At 33.5% G+C, this 19,360-nt stretch overlaps 1 protein-coding gene across 1 annotated transcript in view; it reads right to left on the bottom strand.

Annotated features, from left to right (window-relative positions):
• LOC118183897 (caprin-1-like) overlaps positions 1–19,102 on the bottom strand; it is a 49,926-nt gene extending 30,824 nt beyond the window's left edge. Inside the window, exons 1-2 of the mRNA XM_035353506.2 lie at positions 18,932–19,102; positions 9,371–9,433 (exon numbers count right to left, since the gene is read on the bottom strand). Of these exons, the coding sequence (XP_035209397.1) occupies positions 9,371–9,433; positions 18,932–19,045 (177 nt within the window). The 5' untranslated portion in view covers positions 19,046–19,102. The remainder of the gene's footprint in view (positions 1–9,370; positions 9,434–18,931) is intronic.
• Between the last annotated feature and the right edge of the window lie 258 nt (positions 19,103–19,360).

The raw sequence follows: 19,360 nt of genomic DNA on the forward strand, positions 1-19,360 counted from the left end.
ATTCCAATGGTGAAATGAATAACAAAATGGACGACAATGAACATTTGTTAAGTACTTGAAAGTACCAACATTTATGACAAGTAACAGAAAGTAACATTCCTCAATACACAATTTTATTCACAAACTATTGTATAAACAGAATTTTGGACTTTGTTCTGTATTTGACATGTTTAGAATTTTAAAAAACAAGAAACATTTCTCACCACATCATTATCTTGGTAATAGTAAGTTACGACAAAATCCTTTTACATTTAATAAAAAAATTTTTAAATTTAACTTTTTAAAAAAGATGAATTCCAAATTCTTTAATGAAGTGAAGTGGAAATTAATATAAAAATGTTACTAAAAAAAAAAAAAAAAAAAAAAAAAAAACATTGTTTTTATTCAGCATAGCTACAGATTAATAATCAACACTTTAAATGTGAAAAAAATTTGTATTATGTTTCTGTCGTCTAAAGTAACAAGCCTTATCCACTCGATGAATCAAGAAATTATCCCGAATATATACACTGACGTGTAAATTTTGAAAGCAGTATTCATAATTTTCAGAAACAATTCACATTGAAAGATGCCATATTTACTTATTCTTTCGCTCAAATCTAAAGAATATTACTTTACATTTGTTGTTGGCAAAAATTGCAGCTTATGATCATGTTCAATAAAGGACTAAGTAACAAAGATTCTCCTGGGTTTAAAACATTACTGGCACCCCGACTGATAGCAATAAAACATTTTTGTAAATTATAAAATCATGTCTTGAGTTATACACAGGAACATTTATAAGAAAGTGTAAACAATACTTTTCAGAATAAAAGCATTTCAATATTACGCTTGACTCTATTTTTAATGACAAGAGATTTATATCTAAAACTAAAAACATGTACCTTAAAAGTTTATCATATGCATAATATTTCACTACTTTCTGATTATCCACACAGCCCTATCATGAAATATTATGGCTTAAGCCATTAGCATTCAACCCGTCAATGACATACCATCGCTGCAACACTGTCTGACCCATTCAATCATCATTTTGTCATGATCATCACTTAACATAATGAATAATTTTTCTATTATTCACTGCAAGTGGGGTGATGGAATCCATAAAAAACTCAAAAGTTCCTTTCTCTGTTTCGTTATGTCATATACACAGGGTTTGTATACATTTCTGCACATGGAAATTAAGTACTTTAAAGACTTTTAAGGACCATTAATGAAACAAATTAAGGACCAATCAGCAAATGGAAACTTAATAAATTCAATTAAAAATATTATCTATACTTGAACTTCACTTATAATACCATTCTAAAAAACAAAATAGATCCGTAAGTGAGAAGAATTATTATTAAACATGAATTAACAAAATTATTAATAAGTATGAGAATGAAAGCAATTTTATAAAATGTGTCAAGTTGCATTAAATATTTTACACTTATAATATAATAGTTAGACATATTTGAAAGAAGTGACATTTGTTGCTGATAAGTTGAATTTTTATTTTTCAAAGTCCAGAAATACTGATGAGCTAAATGTACACAGTCGCCAGAAAGTATCTATGTGGCAACTCATGATTTTGCCTAAAAGTAGGGATGCACAAAATTTTTAGCAGAAGTGTCACTCACAGAAAATGACTTCGTTGCCTAGGGCTAATAGCTTATGCAAAAGGACAAAAAAGGGGGGGGGCAATGCAATAAGTTGCTTAATTTGCTCAGACATGCACACCAAATTTAAACTGATTTAAACTGACCATCACATATTTATGTAAAGGAGGGAGCGTGTTTCCTTTTACCCTTGCATATGCTACTGGAACTAACACATCGTCTTCAGCTTAAAAAAAAATACAGTTTTATGTTTGTAATATTTTAACAAAAATGTGTACAAGTCAGCCATAGTTAAGTACATTAGTGTGATAGTTGACACTCAATTTTATTAACAGTTTTGGATATGTTTGGTTGAAAGCTAGTTGCTGATATACTTAAAACAGATTGCAAGTGTTGATCTGTCAGTTTATTTCTTAATTTTGACCACTTATATAAGTATTACCAAACATAGTAGTACATCTGCTTGCATTATTTTTTTAAGTGAAAAAAATTCAATGGTGGAGTTTTATAAAAGTCAAGAACGTCTAAATCACGGAATCTAGATTTGCGTAAGTCAGAATTTTGTAAATCAACAAGTTCCATTTGAACATCTTTTAGAGCTTCTTCGACTGCAACAGAAAATGGATCCTCAAACAGTTTAAATTTAACCTTATGCAACTCAAAATCTCTAAATCGCTATCTCTACTTGATTTGAATAATACAGTTGTTTGACAAAATTCTGACACACAAGCTGCTTTGAGAACAGTGGGAGTTTTAGTTTGAAAGCAGTTTGCATGGGCCAGTTGACTGAAGGATTGGTATTTTTTGTTTAGGTCACTCAGATGGGCAGTCACATCAACTAAAAATGCTAAGTCACACTTGAAGGATGATTCCTTTAACATCTTCGTTTGCTTGCCTTCTTCAAGGAATGGTATTATTTCATCAATCAAATCAGCAAACCTTTTCAAAGCCTCCACACGGCTCAACCAGTGTACTTCAGAATAACATATGCGATCACTATGTGGTGCATCTGCGTGCTCTAGGATTTCCTTAAATTACTTCTGGTTTAAATGAAGTGAGCAAATACAACTGATAGTATCGCTCACTGCGTTCATTAGGCAGTCAAATCCTAGTTCTTTCACACACAACTGTTCTTGGTGTATGATACAGTGATACCGAAGTAAATCTTAGCCTCGATCATCCTGCCGACTCACCAAGCCATTCTTAATTCTTCATTTAGAATAGCTTCACAAAGCCATTCTGATAAAAATATATTTACAGGTACCTCTTGGCAAAATTTGGCGATTTTTGGCAGTGCATGGATACTGCGTTTGTACAATTCTTTGACTCGTTATTTTGGCTTGTGTAGGTGGCAATCTTTGATGCAAAATTCGTCACTCACACAAAGCCAAAATAACAGGCCAAAGAATTGCATAAACTCGGTGTCCATGTACACATCGAACTATTTTTTACTTTAAAAAACATCAGAGAATTGCACAAACTTGACACTGTGCACTCCCTTGACTTTATCCATGTACACATCTACCTATTTTCACTTGGAAAAACATCAGAGAATTGCACAAACTAAGTATTGCACATTCCCTTGACTTTGTCCATGTACACATCAAACTATATTCACTTAAAACGTCAAAGGAGCAGCCAACAAAAAATATATAATCTCAATAAACAACATTTTAAATAAAACAATAAAACAGCATAAAAAAGGAAATTCATCTTTGCACTAAAAGGAAATATCCACTTATCTTATTTACGAATTAACATGTCTTCAGTCAAACTAAATTCCTTCAGCATCCAAATACTTCTAAAATTATATGAACTAGAATTAGTATACTGGCGTGGCCACATAAATTAACAAAATAAGAGTTAAATATATCCTCCATAGTGACGTTTGACTGTACGTATTTCCTTCCTACAAACAGGACACCTTCCTAATACTGGCTACTAAGTAAATTTTCATTTACACACCAGTCAAGTAATGTTCATTTCCCCTTTTTTCCAAATTGTACTGAAACTTCAAATTAATCTTATCACATTCGGCCATTTTACTATCTAAACCACAAAACAAGCAACTCCTAACCAACACACAAACATCACAAGCCTTTACGAATTTACTGAAATTATGCAGCTGATAATGTCAAAATAGGATTTCCATAACAAAATACTCAGGTTACCATAAATGAAACAACATGGCGATAAACAGAACAACTTCACGATAATACAAGATGTACCCTTCTCTCTACTCTGACACTGATTCTTTATTCTATCATGGCTGGAGCTTCATCAGTAGTGATATAGTTAGCAATATTTAAGTACGTTTTTTAATACTAAAATGATGTGCAGGACACAAAATGGAGGATAAAATATCAGCTCCAGTTTTTCGCTCCTTCACTGAACTCATTCCAACAAGATTTTCAGTTACTTCAAAATTTACAGAAATTTTTGCAAACAAAAGCAGCTGAGCTGTTGAAGTAATGCCATTTGACTCATCAGCTGCTACAGAAAAACACTTAAATTTGGTGGCAGCAACTTGTAATTGTTCATTAACTTCATCAGATAAATTTTCAATTCTTCTTTGAATTGTCATTCTGCTGAGACTCTCATTTTAAAATTTCTTTGTAGTTTCAGGGCACACTTTCCCAGACGCCAGCAACATAGACTCATCTGCAAAATCGCCATCAGTAAATGGCTGGCCACTTTCAGCAATTAAGACTGTGATTCCTTAACTAACTTCAACACAGTTATCTAATTACGAAGATGCCTTAGTAAATACGTTCCTTTGTGCAATGAGACAACAGCTAAGAGATTCGATTTTATTATTTGGATCCTCTCCCTAAAGATTTGAAAATGTTGAGTGTTTCGTGTCATAGTATTGTTTAATATTACACTATTTGCAAACACTATCATTAAATTACATATCAAGCATGAAATTCCATTACCTTGCTCTACAAAAAAGTATTTAAAAGTGTACTTCAGAATCTTTCTTTTTGTTTTCAATCCATTCATTCATCATGGCTACTAACTATTAAAACCACATGGAACAAAAATTCTACGTTGGTTCCTCTTTCAAACTATTATTAAAGAAAACGTTAAATATTCAAAATAAGAAACTTTTTAACTAAAAAAAAAAAACTGTCATCACTGAGTACAAGGTGTCTGAAATGGAGCTATCATGCTACCAAATTAGAACCATCATTTACTTCCAGTTCTGTTGCAAAACGCCAGTTATAGAATGTCACCAAATCATGTGTACAGCCTTAGGTACTAATGTTGTATCCTATGATGCTATGAAGGTTTGGTACTGAAAGTTAAAAAACAAGGGCTATGACATTCAAGAAGGACGGCGCTCTTGCCGACCTACTTCTGTTGATGAGGCTTGCCTGCGAAAACTTATGAAAAATAAGTACGCAGCCACCCGAGAGCTTGCTAAGGAGTTAGATGTTACTGCCATTAATCGTGCTATGCATCGCATAAACTTAATGCACAAGTTCAATGGCTGGGTGCTACATGAGCTGACTCAAGCAAATAAGGACAGATGTGTTTGAATCTGCACTAATCTGCTCAAATATTAACGCAAAGACCAAATTCTGGACTGGATTGTCACTTGTGATGAAAAGTGGATTTACTTCAATACAGGCTGAAAAGGGGTTGGTCTGCTCCCAGTGAGCTCCTTGGCATTGCTGCAAAGCACAATTTGACTATTAAAAGGATCATGCTTTGTATCTGGTGTGACTGCTCTGGTATTATCCACAAAGAGTATCTAGGAAAAGGTAAGCCCTTGACAATAAGCTGTAGAGCGAGATGCTAGTCCGTGTCGACGCTGCTATCAAGGAGAATGTAGAACTGAGTTCTGGCGAAATAAGAAAATGCAAGATCACATGTGTCTGCATTCACTGGCTGGACTCTGTACAGACTCGAAAGGGAAATTTTGCCATACATACCATAATCCTGACATTGCTCCTTTGGACTTCTACCGTTTTTACACTTGTGGCAACATCTTGCTGGTGTTATCTTCCATTCTGCACAAGATGTACAAAATGAGGTTGATCGGTTTTTAGACTCGTGGCCACCAAGTTTTGGGGCTTTGAAAACAACTACCGCATTTCCAGAAAATCATAGATTTGGGTGGTAATTATTACCTGCACTAAAAGTTCTGCTTTCATGTTTTTTCCTAACTTTATGAATTCATGTCTTCTCTAGCATATTTTTGTCACCGATCTGCTAAATCTACATGTCCCATATGCTTACTGTACTTTGAAAATACGGATGGACACTATATATTTTCAAAATCTTTTCTTCATGTAGCAAAACATGGTTTAGATTCACAGTTTGTGAAAATAATACATAACAGTTTTTTTTTTTTTAAATCAAACCAAGGTATCCAAATTTATGCTGTCATAATTATTTCCAAGCTTCCCTTCCTGGCACATCCAGGCATGCTTTTCTGATTTTCACGAGTTAGTTCTACATGACAATTATACCGAATTGATATTAATCTTGCATGAAATTTATGCCAGTGAAAAATATGTCAAAATAGACTCTGTGGCCTTTGTTTTTAAGGGATTTTATTAAGCTGTGTGATAACCTAAACTTTTTCCTGGTCTTGGTATCTTGATCCTTGATGTATATTCTAAATGAGAAGTGCAAAGCATCCATATTTTTAACACATGCTTAGACGGTTTCATAGGCACATATTACAAAATCCCTAATCTACTTTTAAATTTTAATTCTGAGGAACAAAATATAGCTGATATTTGTTTCATAAGTATGAAATGACAGGCTCTAATTTTTATGCATAGGTAACGTTATCTTCAGGACTTTTAGCTTCAGTTTCCCTGTCTGATAAATGAAAATAATACTCGCTTTGTATAAAACCTTTTTTTTTTGCTCATTATTTGCCCCACTATTTAATTTCCAAGCATTGTGTTATTGAATCCTAATCACTCATGCTTCACACTTTAACAATACTCATTATGAGAACTGTAACAAATGTCCATACTTCCTTGATGAATTTTCTTTCCAATAACAGTCAATACAACCATACAAACTTGCACAGATTTGTGCATATTTACTTGTGTTTATGTGAATTATATTATAAATTTCATCTGTAAGAAACAACTTTACCCATTGTAAAGGTGAGGCAGCAACAGGTAAATTATGAATTAGTTCGAAAAAGTTGTTAAATGGAGGCAAAGTTATGGCATCACTGTTAACAGTAGCAGACCACTCTTTTACTAGATTTTCCTTACACTTCTGAAGCATCCGCTTCCAAATCTGTGACTATCTTCCAGCTTCTCCTATAATCAACACTGGTTATAAAGTCACATTTAAAAAGATAAACCTAAACTCAATTTATAATCGTAAAAAGATAAAGGCGATTAAAGAGCTGCAAAAGGTTTTTAAAATTTTTTTTTTATGATTAAAAAAAAAAAAGCTGCAAGCTGCATACAATAAAGACGAACTGACACAATGCATATGGAGAAACTGCACCTTACGCTATTGTGAACTTTAGGGGGAACAGAAAACACAGCATTGTAATTTTAGCCATTCAGATAGCTCCTGACTGTTTGAATAATAGGCTATGTCCGGCACTTTAGCAGTGAAAGAGTTAAATGACCAAATATTGTAGAAAAGCAATACAAAAATTGCAAGCAAAATGTTACGAATTGCAAATTGATTCAAAAACAGCTGTATTCTTATAGAAGCTCTTTGCTTTATTAATATTGTTGGACAAAGGAATATATGGCAGCGAAATTTTGCAAAGAAAAACTGGAGATACTCATGTATTAGTCCAATCACCTTACAGTTGTTTGGTGAATTTTATGGAAGAAATAGAATGATGATTTATAAAAAAATTATTACATATATATTTTCCATTTAAAATAAGCATTTAACTTTAAAAAAAATAAATACTTCTACTTAAAAGCAGGCGTTTTTTTAATTCTTATGGAAATTTCCTGCAGACTGCTTTGAGAGGAGATTTAAAGAAATTCTCTTCTATAGTGATTTTATATTATACTGTATTCCTTCAAAAATGTTACCACAGTTTCTTACACACTAGGCAAATTCCCCTAACATATTAATATCAAATTTAAGATAAAAAGATTACAACTTGTCAATAAAAACCTTTGAAACTTACAATATAACAAAAACAACTCGTATGAAACAGAGACGTTTTATTAATTCTCCACACGTTAAGAGTTTGGCCTTGAAATTCCCAAAAAATGTCATGAATAAGTGGTATTTTTATAACTCCAAAATGAACCTCTCGTATTGTACCTCGGTTTGTTTTCTTCTAATATATATCCATTCTCAAATTAGATGTTTCAGAAGTTAGCAGAAATTTTTACGTGAAACAACTTGGCAAGCCACCCTATTACAGTCAAAAGTCGTTAATTCGGACACCCATAATTCGGAATCTATAATCCGGACCTCAAAGCTAAAAACTTTCTGCGTATGCTCCGCATTGACACATGCGCATAGGCGTTTACGCGTGCGCGTAACACCTCTTACGACTGCGCATTTGCGCGTGCGCAAGCGCAGAATACGTTTTCATGTGCGCGTTTTATGTATAACGGACGGTGTAGGCTAAAATTATCTAATTATCTATTCTATAATGTTGATGATTGCGTTGTTCCTTAATTTTCGAATTGGATCCGGCTTATTATTTTTTGCAGACTGTAGGAGCGATACTAAAAAAGTAAACTTCGATTATGTCAAATAGAATTTTTGATTCTGCAGCTCCAAAAGGATCGTACAAAACGAAAGTATGTTTGCTGCAAAAAATGGATAAAGACATGAAGAATGTGACACAGAGGTTAGTGAAAACGAAAAAATTTCGATTGACAAGTTAGTCGGTATTCTCGGCACAGCAATTAACGGGACTTGAACAGTGGAACTTTGTAAGTGAACAAAAAATTATGTCTGTTTATAGAATTAAAGAGAAAGTATCATCACATAAAACGAAACAACTTACATTGAAAGAAAAGTTTAATAAAGTAAACAAATAAATATTAAGCTTTTTTTTTTTTTTTTTGTAAATTTTGATACCCTTTAGATCATAATTGTTCTTTATTTCATAAATTACGGTTTCATATTTTTAATTTTAGAATTTCTGCATGCCATCTTATGCGATTTAAACTGATGATCTATAATCCGAAATCGCCGAAGTCCCGACGAGTCCGGATTAACGACTTTTGACTGTATATGGAATTTTATGTCCATAACACCTAGAGGGTTAAAGCTGAAGACAGAGATGAATGTGGTTGCCAGAGTCTAGCACATTTTGAAACTTTGGCAATTTCTACTAAAGTGATTGTGGTAATACATTAAGTATAATGAATGACCTGTTTAAGATTTTTTAAATTCCTTCAAAAATTTTGATGCCCCTTCCCCATTCCTTCTCTTTCGGTCTTAGTTTAACTGCATCATACATTCTTATAAAACTGGTTTTGTGAAATTTTTGTGTTGCTCCTTTTTTTGAATCCCTAAATACCTTTTTAAGACATCAAGGAAAGTGATCCAGCTTTGATAAATACCCAAACACAACTATCAATTGGTATAGCCACCTCCGAGAAGTACGCATGCCATTTATTAACGGAAGGGGAGAAAAAAAAGGTTACACTGGATGAACTGTTTAATTTGACATCATGACACCTAAGCACACATTTCTCTACAAAGTCATTGATAACACTGTGACGTTTCAGTTGACGTATAGATAATCAGAAAGTATACAATCTTTTTTTTTTAAATACTCTTAAAGAAAAGCTCACCTTCTGGTCTTCATTCAACTCTTTTCCATTTGCTGCTTCATTTTTATAATTATCCAATTTCACCTATAAAAGATAGACACATTATATATACAGATAAAAAAATAGTAATGGCTACAATTAGCATTTTGAACTATACAGTACACACATCTAGTATTTCTGAATTGCTGATTCTGTATGACTTTCTACATTTAAAAACTGGCAATAAACTGAAAGATTAAAAATAAGGGAAGTAAAAAATATTCCCTCTTACAAATCAGAAATTTTATCAAGTCACATATGCGATACGAAACTTTGCATTCTTATGCAGAAACAAAAGACTAGTAATAAACTACTCCCCTCCAAACCAATTAGTATAAGATACATTAGGAAACTACAGTGAATTATCTATACAGAAACTGCAGGGTTTACTAGCAGGAGTGATACCAGCTGTTAGCTCTATATATAATACTATACCACATATTATACCACATAAAAAGAAAGTAAGCAACTCAATGCAACCAATTATAAGTAGCAACAGAAGGTTGATCTTTACTGTAGAGTACCCCTTGGTTTGTGGGGAAAAAAAATTGGCAAGTGGTTTTAGTTGTTCGTGAACTCTGGAAGCCTGCTGCGTGAAATAGGTTTCTCAATAGCCCTAATGTTGATAATGTTCATGAAACTAGCCTTGGGGAAAATTGTGCGAATATTGCCAAATGTGTTGTGATAAATTGAGATTTGGGCTATTTTTTGTAATAGTAACCCTATTTGTATGGCCCTTTTTTTTTTAACTCTTAGCATTCTTTTCAATCAAATTTAAATTTTTAGCAATTCTTTTCAAGCTGTGTTTGGTTGAACATATGTTGGTGGTTGTATTTTGACATGGATACCATAATTTGAGTATATCTGACATTACGACTATAATTTCTGATTGCTCGAAGGCGTACAATTACCTTTCAGACGAAGGCTTTGGACACCTAACAATAAACCATGGCCTTCAATTTAAAAATCTGGATACAAGTGCTGACATTAATAAAATAGAAGGAACGTGGCATGCAGTTTAATATGATTTAGGCAATAGGAAAACGAGGACAGCTTGGACTATTATTTGGCCGAATATGTGTGGCACAAAAAAGCCCAAGGGGAGGGAAATCTATTTGTGGCTTTCTTGGAAGCTAATATATGTATTGCTTTGGCTTGTCCGCCATAGCGGATGAGACGAAGCAACCACAAATTTAATTGAATTCCTTACGTGCAGGATGAAGGAGGAGAGCATGAACGTACACCAGTGAAAAAAGTTATGGTAAAAAATTGAAGTTTCATTTATTTATTCGTCTCTGTGCGTTAATTTTTGTTAAAAGATTTGTTGTTTAATGTTTTTATGTTAGGAAATACTTATTTTGGGTTATTTTTTACTCTCTGTTTGTGTATTTTTGGTTACTTGTTCATCTCTGTGTGTTAAAACAGCGGCAAATTTTTTCTGGTTAACATGATAGTTTTAACTTCCTGATTTTGTTTAAGTGAAAATAGATTGATGTGTACATGGACAAATTTAAGACAGTACGGAATGCCTAGTTTGTGAAATTCTCCGATTTTTTCCAAGTTAAAATAGGTCGATGTGCACATAGACAGAGTTTGTGTAAGTCTTTGAATATGTATGTTTTGGTTTTGTGTAGCGAGCGGAAGGATCGGCACCATCTTGAAATTGGAGCCAATCCTTCCTGGCTGTGATCTTGGCATCAAAAAAAGAGACAATTCGCCAAGGCGTACTGTAGAGTAAATTTTAACTACAACAGAATGATTAAAAAAAAAAAAAAGATGACTGCCATTAAAAGTACAACATAAAGTAATATGCTTCAACTTGCGGTTATTTATTAATTGCAGCGATTATTTATTTCAACATCGGACACTGGATATTTTGACAGAAAACTCATTTGTAAAATTGTCCAGTGGCCAAAGGGATTGAATATGTTTATGTGCACACAATTCTTATGTGTGTACGTACAGTAACACATGTAATGCAAGTACAAGCCTGTTTCCCTTAGAAACTTTTCACAAAAATATATCATACATCAGAGACTTTACATGCTATATTACAATCATTAATCTACAAGAAATTTTTTCATCTTTTATAATGATAATGATAAGCTGGTCACTTCATGGAAGAATTTTCTGTATTTATATATTGCAGCTATTACCTTGGTGACTTTTTACAGGAGAAAAAGTATGATGAATTAAAATAGGTAAAAATTAGTTTATATACATACAAAAAATATGTGAAGAGCATACTTCAAATTTGAATTTACTATGATCCCTTTTAATCTTCATTTTAATTTGGTAGCCCTAAATCCCTTTCTGTCCCCAAAATAGTATATACTTATAATATATCTACCGAAGTTGTGCCAATTCGAAATAATCTGTATCATATGCAGTGACTCTCTCAGGTTCGTTCCCAGCTTGCCCGCGTACTTTCCTAGAATCGCCACCCCTAGGATTACCGTCCCAAAAATTAAAAAAAAAAGTTCAATGATTAATAAAATTTTTATTTAATATTCACTGAGTACTTACAATGAATTTCACATATTTAGCCCTGGTATTGCGAGAGTCAGGCTGCCCCTGATTTTATTTTCACTGTCCACGTACTTTTACATTCTGCTTCTGAATGCATCACTCATTTCTATCCATAATGCATTGTTTTTAAGATTTGCTATGCTTCTAAAAATGTGGAGTACATGTTGCACACATAATAATGATATATGATTATGTGTCTCAAGACTTACTTTATCCAGGAACAAATGTTGCATTTACAGCTACATTTGTATGCAGGTTCTGCCCGTCTATCTACACTATAAATCCTGCACCATCTGTAACCACTGAGCATGATTAAAAAAGTACACTCATGTCCATAAATTAAGGATAATTCAGAGCCATGCGGAAATCGAACTCTAAAAATAAATATATCACCTGTAAAATCACTACACACATCTTCAAGAATCATATGAAAATTTCAGAAAGTAACCAGATGACACCGATGGTACGTCACAATGATGAGAGTGTAAGAGAGTGATATATAAGGAATACAGGCAAAGAAGTAAAATTATTTGCAGGCGCTTTATAAGCATTTCAGTGCAATAACCGAATAGTTATCACACAAAGGATGCATTTGGATGATTTTTTACGTGGTAGAATTATCGGCCATCTTGAATGTGTGCGTACCGAACTGGAAGTATCAGATGAACTTGGAATTGCCCAGAGTGTCATCTCCAGGCTTTGGCAACGATTCCAAGATGATGGTAATGTGAGTAGACGTTACAGCACATATCGCCCCAGAGTTAGAACGCTGAATGAGGACCGGTATTTGGCAGTTACTGCCAAAAGAAACAGGCGGAGCACAGCCTTAGACCTGTCTCGTCAGCTCTCTTCAGCCACTGGTACGACAATTTCAAGGCAGACCGTGTACAGACGCTTAGAACAGATTGGTCTATATGCTCGTAGATCTGTCAGATGCGTTCCACTTACTGCAACTCACTGTCACCTGCGATTAGCCCGGAGTAGAGAGAGCGTGCATTGTGAACACCGCAACAGTGGGCTTGTGTGATGTTTTCCAATGAGTCCAGGTTTAGCTTGCAGTCTGATTCTCGCCAGACTTTCATATGGAGAGCTCCAGGTACCCGTTACCACCAAGAAAACATCATTGAACGACACCGTTACGGTGGAGCAGGAGTGCTCGTTTTGTGTGGAATTATGCTGGGTTCCAGAACTGACCTGCATGTTCAAATCGGAACCATGACAAGCCAAATCTATCGGAACGTCATTCTGGAACAACATGTACGTTTGTTTCGGGGCGGCATGGGTGCACAATTTGTGTTTATGGATGACAACGCACGTCCTTACCGTGCAAACATCATAAACGAATGCCTTCAATCGGAGGATATCACCCGTATGGACTGGCCAGCATTCTCACTGGACTTGAATCCAGTAGAGCATGTGTGGGACATGCTTGGCCGACGAGTTGCAGCCCGTCAACCTCCTCCTACATGTCTACCGGAACTTCGGAGAGCATTGCGTTTTAAGTGGTGTCATATCCCCCAAGATCTGATCGATAATCTGATATGTCTACCGGAACTTCGGAGAGCATTACGTTTTGAGTGGTGTAATATCCCCCAAGATCAGATCGATAATTTGATACTCAGCATGCCTAGGCATTGTACGGACTGTATTGCATCGTCTGGGAGACATACAATGTATTAAAAATCATACCAACCATGTAATATTGTTTTTTTGTAAACAGGTTTTTTTTTTTTTTTATTTGCTCCAGAGAGAAAAAAATTGCTAATTTTTTAAATAATATCAAACATATAGCATCTTTTTTTTTGCTCTTTACCTTTTGTTTAATAAATAAGCTTTACAAATAAGTGAAATTTGTTTTGCTTCTAACTCTTCCTTTGCATGATTTTGCATTAACCTTAATTTATGGACATGTGTGTATTTGTGTCTTTTCTCGCTGTGCATCCTAATTTTTTTTACACACATATTTTATGTTTTAATTATATATTTATACTGAAACCAATCAATAAACTTACTCACATTCAGGATTTTGTTTCTTTTATTTTCAAGGAAAATTCCCGGCTATTGTTTAAGAAGAGATTAAAAGAATTTTTTTTTGCAATTTTGCAGCAATATACTGCATTCCTGGAGAAATTTTAACCCACTTTCTTTTACTGCAAGCAAGTCCTACCAGTGCACATTTTAAAATTAAATTAAGACTATCATTATTCGCCTATAAAAACCATTGGAACTTAAAATACAACAAAAAGAATGCACAAATGGTGACACTTTTTGTTAAAATTAAAAACCTGCAGCATGTGGCAGTGACAGTTTCACATATATCTGAAAATTTGGCAACTTAGGAGGTTGTGTTAACACGCATATACGTCTTTTTGTTGTATTCTGTTCTTCATCAGTTTTATGAATAAAGAGCTATTCTTTTTCTTAATCTTTTTGCAACGGCGCACTTTTGTTTAAGATGCTCGTGCGGTACGGAAGGGAATCGAATGCAGTCACCGTACAGGACGGAGGTTTTGCATTGCTAAGCCTAATTTTATAAAAAAAATCAAGAAAAAAAAAAAAGTTTCAATTCTAACCTCGTAATTTTTGGTATCATTTTAGATTATTACTTGAGCTCTTATATATGTTAAAATTAGCACTTAATAACGTTTTTTTTCTTTATTTTACATGAAAATATACTTAAAAATGTCCTTATCTTGTAAAATAATTTTCAGAAGCACTATTCAAATTATTCCAAAGTTTTCATTGATAAAATCCATCAATACAGTCTAAAATTAATAAAAGAACACAATAAAGCCTATTTACAGTAAGAAGTAACAAAATTTAAAATGAAGACTGGGCTAATCTTTGGAATATGGTAACAGGTAGTTTGGCGACATTTTGACAAGGCGATAAAGGTTACTAGCTAGGACTTTAGCAGTATACATGGATAGAGTCAAGAATGTGGGCAATGCCATTTTTGTGCAATTCTGGGATGTTTTTTTTAAGTGAAAATAGGTTGACATGTACATGGGTACCGTGTATGTGGAATTCTTAAAAACGCGGCAAGCAATTTGCGATTCTGCACTTTCTCCCAATTTCGCACCTAATCTTCGTCATGATTAAGCACTTTTGTTCCATAAAGGTTCTATCATAAGCGTAATTCGGCTAGCAGATTGTTGGAAAAAAATGTTGAGTAAAAAAAAAAAAAAAAGGACTACTTTGTGAAAAACAAAATGGCGTCCAAACAAAAACTAGCAGGCTACTGTAGCAGGGTTGGTCGCCAAATTTTCGCCAAGTTACCATAATCCATAGATTAACCGAAGACTGAGTGTGGTAAATCTCGAAGCACGGAGAAGCATCACTTTCTAACTCTTAGAAAAAGTATCACTTTAGACAAAGAATCATCACTCTTATCTGCGTTAGTAAATGGTTCATTAACCATATGAGGTTATTCTTCCTCTGATAAACAAGCCTTCGCGCCATAATAGACAAGAGGCAAGACTTTCAGAAATAAAAAGAGAAAAAATGGAAATATATCTGAAGTCAATGCAAAACTGACTAGGCTGTCTAGTAACCCTGAAAGACTGTATATAGTAGAGGAAAAAATAGAATTAAAAAAGAAATTGGATACAAATCAGACACGCGAATATCTACATTAGCGCACGGCGATTTAAAGAGCTCACATCTGTTTACGCTTTCGCTCCCCCCCGCCCTCGCAATAGTTGATGAGTAAAATACTAAAGTCAGACAAAATATATCAAACTCAAGGTCAGGAACCTAAAATTGTGTTCATTTCAAAAGTAATGGACATAGAATGCCCTCTAGTGGCGTTCAGAAAAACATTCCAGCTTAAAATGCGTATACGCATCACCCACCCTTTGAATGCAGTCTCTAGCGATGCGTGGATGGGATGCATGGCTGTAAGAGACGTTCTTAGGGAATGCGTATATGAGACGCCCGTCCTGAAAGGGTTAAACTCACTTTTAAAATGTATGCTTGAAATTGCACGAATACAGTATTTTAAGGCAAAGTTGCTAAATGAACAATGCTTCCAATCAAAGCGATCGCTATGAAATTTCTTCCATAACCAAATCAGATTTGAAATCAAGTGTCCCGACTGTTTTTTTAAAAAATATACAGTTGAAATGTTAAAATATTTATGTGCATAATTCTTTACAATGAAAAGCAACTGCTCTTTTTTCTCTAAAATTCGACAAACAGCACCAAGGTGATTGCAATAAAATGCAAGTACCCAAAAAGAACACACAGTATGATAACTGCGACTTTGGAAACTGGATATTTGTCATGCATTATTTTTATGTACATGGTTACCAGAGTTGTGCATCTTTTGAAACTTTGGCAATTTCTACTAAAAGGATTGTCCAAGTTAAGTACCCTAGTTTTTAATGCCATGAAACAGCATATCATAAATTCTGAAGGTGTAATTTATGAAATAAAGAGCAGTTATGATCTAAAGGGTATAAAAATTTACAAAAAAAAAAACCCTTCATATTTATTTGTTTACTTTATTAAACATTTCTTTCAATGCACGCATGCGTAAAGCATACATTACGCATAGCAGAAATTAGATAATTGCAACGAGAAAATTATTTTATTTATATTCGTGATATTGATAATGACGAGGAGTTTGATTTAAATCATATCAAAGATCGAGTACATCGAGATGAAATACTACATTTAGTAAGGAATTATAAGCCAAATAAAATAAAAACATCTGGCCTGAAGATAAGGATAGTGCTGACAGATCAACTTCTAGTTCATTGCGCGCTGTTACGCCCCCCCCCCTATTTCTAGCATAAGTGTAATTCGGCTAGTAAATTGTTGGAAAAAGTGTTCAGTATATAAAAAGAAAAGAAACATGTCTTTACTTCGTGAAGAAAAAATGGCGGCGAAAAAAAATAGAGGGTTGCTGTAGCAGAGTTGGTCGCCAAATTTTCGCCAAAAAATCATCAAGTTACCATAATCCAAAGATCAACCGGTCGATGTGTACATGGATACCGAGTCTGTGCAATTCTTAAAAACGTGTCAAGCAGTGGGCGATTCTGCACTTTACCCAAAATTCTATTGCACACTTTTCATCACGGGCAATTCCCAAATTGTTAAATCCACAGGATATCAAAAAAGAATTTAAAATCAAAAAAGGATTGAAAAATTAAACTAGTATTTCAATGGTGTCTTGAGAAATATAGAACCATATAAACTTACGCAATCTGAAATAAGCTCGTACGCTAGATTTTTCGCGCTGTTGAATGGACGCATTTGCTAGATTTGGCGCTTTTGCGCATACATTTTCGCTGCAATTTTTTATGATTCTCAAAATGGAACAGTACCCAAAAAATACACTCATTCATCTGTACTACATAAGAACTATCACCAAAAATTCACATAAATATTCACTGTTTCTAAATTATAGCATCTTTAACTCCGTAATGAACAACAATTTCAATAACTAACAAGGTATACTAAGTCAAACAACAAAAATCAGCTGTAAAAATTTTGAAAATATAACGCTGATTTTTGTTGCTTGACTTCTGAATTAGTATTTATTCGGCATGTTATTGTGTCTTAATAACAAGGTATACTTTGATACATTTATGTTTGAATTTAATGTCTCTTAAGTTGAGAAAATCCTAGCGCTTTACTTAACGCATTTAAATTACTGATTGATATTAAAGATAATATACATAATTTTGCTGTAATGATAATATACATAATTTTGCTCTAATCTGTAAAAAACGACTGTAATTTTATTGAATATATTTATAAACAACACAGCATAAATTTCATTAAAAAAATACACAAGAATATCAGTCTTTTAGCACTACTACCAAACCAGCAGATCAAATTGATTCAACACTTTGGTCAATAACAGTACCCAGGAGAATTTAAAATAGTTAAAACATATTACAACAAGTCCATCCACTAATTTTTTAATCTCACACTACACATTAGACAAGTTGTCAAGTTAATTACACACCACTAACAGTATATATCATGCTGCACATTCGTTATGTAAACTTTCAGGTCTTATGATTATGGTCTTATCTTAAATAAAAATAAGAAAATAAACTATAAATAAAAAAGGTGCATAATTAAATTTTACTAAATCTTCATAAACACTACTAAATATTTAAGAATTTTTTATTTCTCAGAGAAAGCGAAAATTACCATGTGCGTTTGGGGTATAATTCTGCTATGGGGCAGAGTTGCAGAACAAAATAACAATATATAAACAAAAAGCTAAGTTTCAATATAAAAAATTATGAATTTCAATTAGTTACAATTATTCCTCAAAAACTCAGAAACTACCTCGAGCATTTTTGAGTAAACGGTACATAACATCCTAATCAAAAACCTAAGCTTTGATTTTGAATTGAACATCAGCTGATGATGTTTCTGTACATAACATTAAAAGTAAATCCATAACTATACATCAACATTAATAAAATAAACTGCAAACAAGGTTTAAAATTTAAGAATTTTAAATAGTTACACTTATTCCTCTAAAACAGTGAAATCACCACGTGTATTTTCAAGCATACCATAAACAACACCCAACACAAAAGCTTTCTGATTTCAAGTTGAAACTTGAATAAATGCCTGATGATGATCTTTCGTTACACAGCAATAGGGAAAAGTTGAATCAATTTCGAATTATGCATCCTTTTTCATAAAAAGGACTGAAAAAAGTAAAAAATAACTCGAATAAAGTAAGGAGAATTACCTAACTATAACAACTTCAAAAGACACGCTATTAGCAATCAATAGCACCTCCGCCATATTTGGTAAAGATAAAGAAATGCAACAATGCCTAACTTTGATTTTATATAATGAGATTCTGTATTATACTCAAATATTCATTAACTTTTATGTTTAATTAAATAGTGCAATAATCAATCTCTATCAGTCTTACAAAACAATGCTTTACGTAAGCCTAACACATTTTTCTATCAACTCAGATATGCGTAGTGTAAATAACAAACAGAATTGATACTATACAATATTTTACCATACCTTTCGTTTCTCCAAATTCCTCATTTTCTTCTCAAGCATATTGACAACTAACTTTAAAGGATCATTAGCCTCAGAAGAGGCTACTTTCTCGACTTTAGCAGCAGCGGACGGCATTCTCCTAACAGTAAGATGCAACTAGACAGATCGTTGTTATGATCGTAAGTCCCAGAGAGAAAAACCACATTTTACGTTACTGTTGCCATTCCCCAAAACAAAAGAGTTACGATTTATTGGCAGATGATTGGAATAGAAACTTAATAAGCTTGTGTTTTCCAGTTTTACCTGCAAATATCAAATACTAAGTATTAGCAATATGATTTTATTTATTTTTGTTTATATACATTGCTGATTGTCTACTTTTAAATTTGCTTGTTTCGAAAGAAGTTTTTCAAATTGTTTTTAGTAAAGGAAAAAAAAAAAAAAAATCTG

The sequence above is a fragment of the Stegodyphus dumicola genome, chromosome 8 (genome assembly GCF_044657685.1).
Source record: "Stegodyphus dumicola isolate Sdum_Otavi_A_Nest chromosome 8, ASM4465768v1".
Classification (NCBI taxonomy): Eukaryota; Metazoa; Arthropoda; class Arachnida; order Araneae; family Eresidae; genus Stegodyphus; species Stegodyphus dumicola.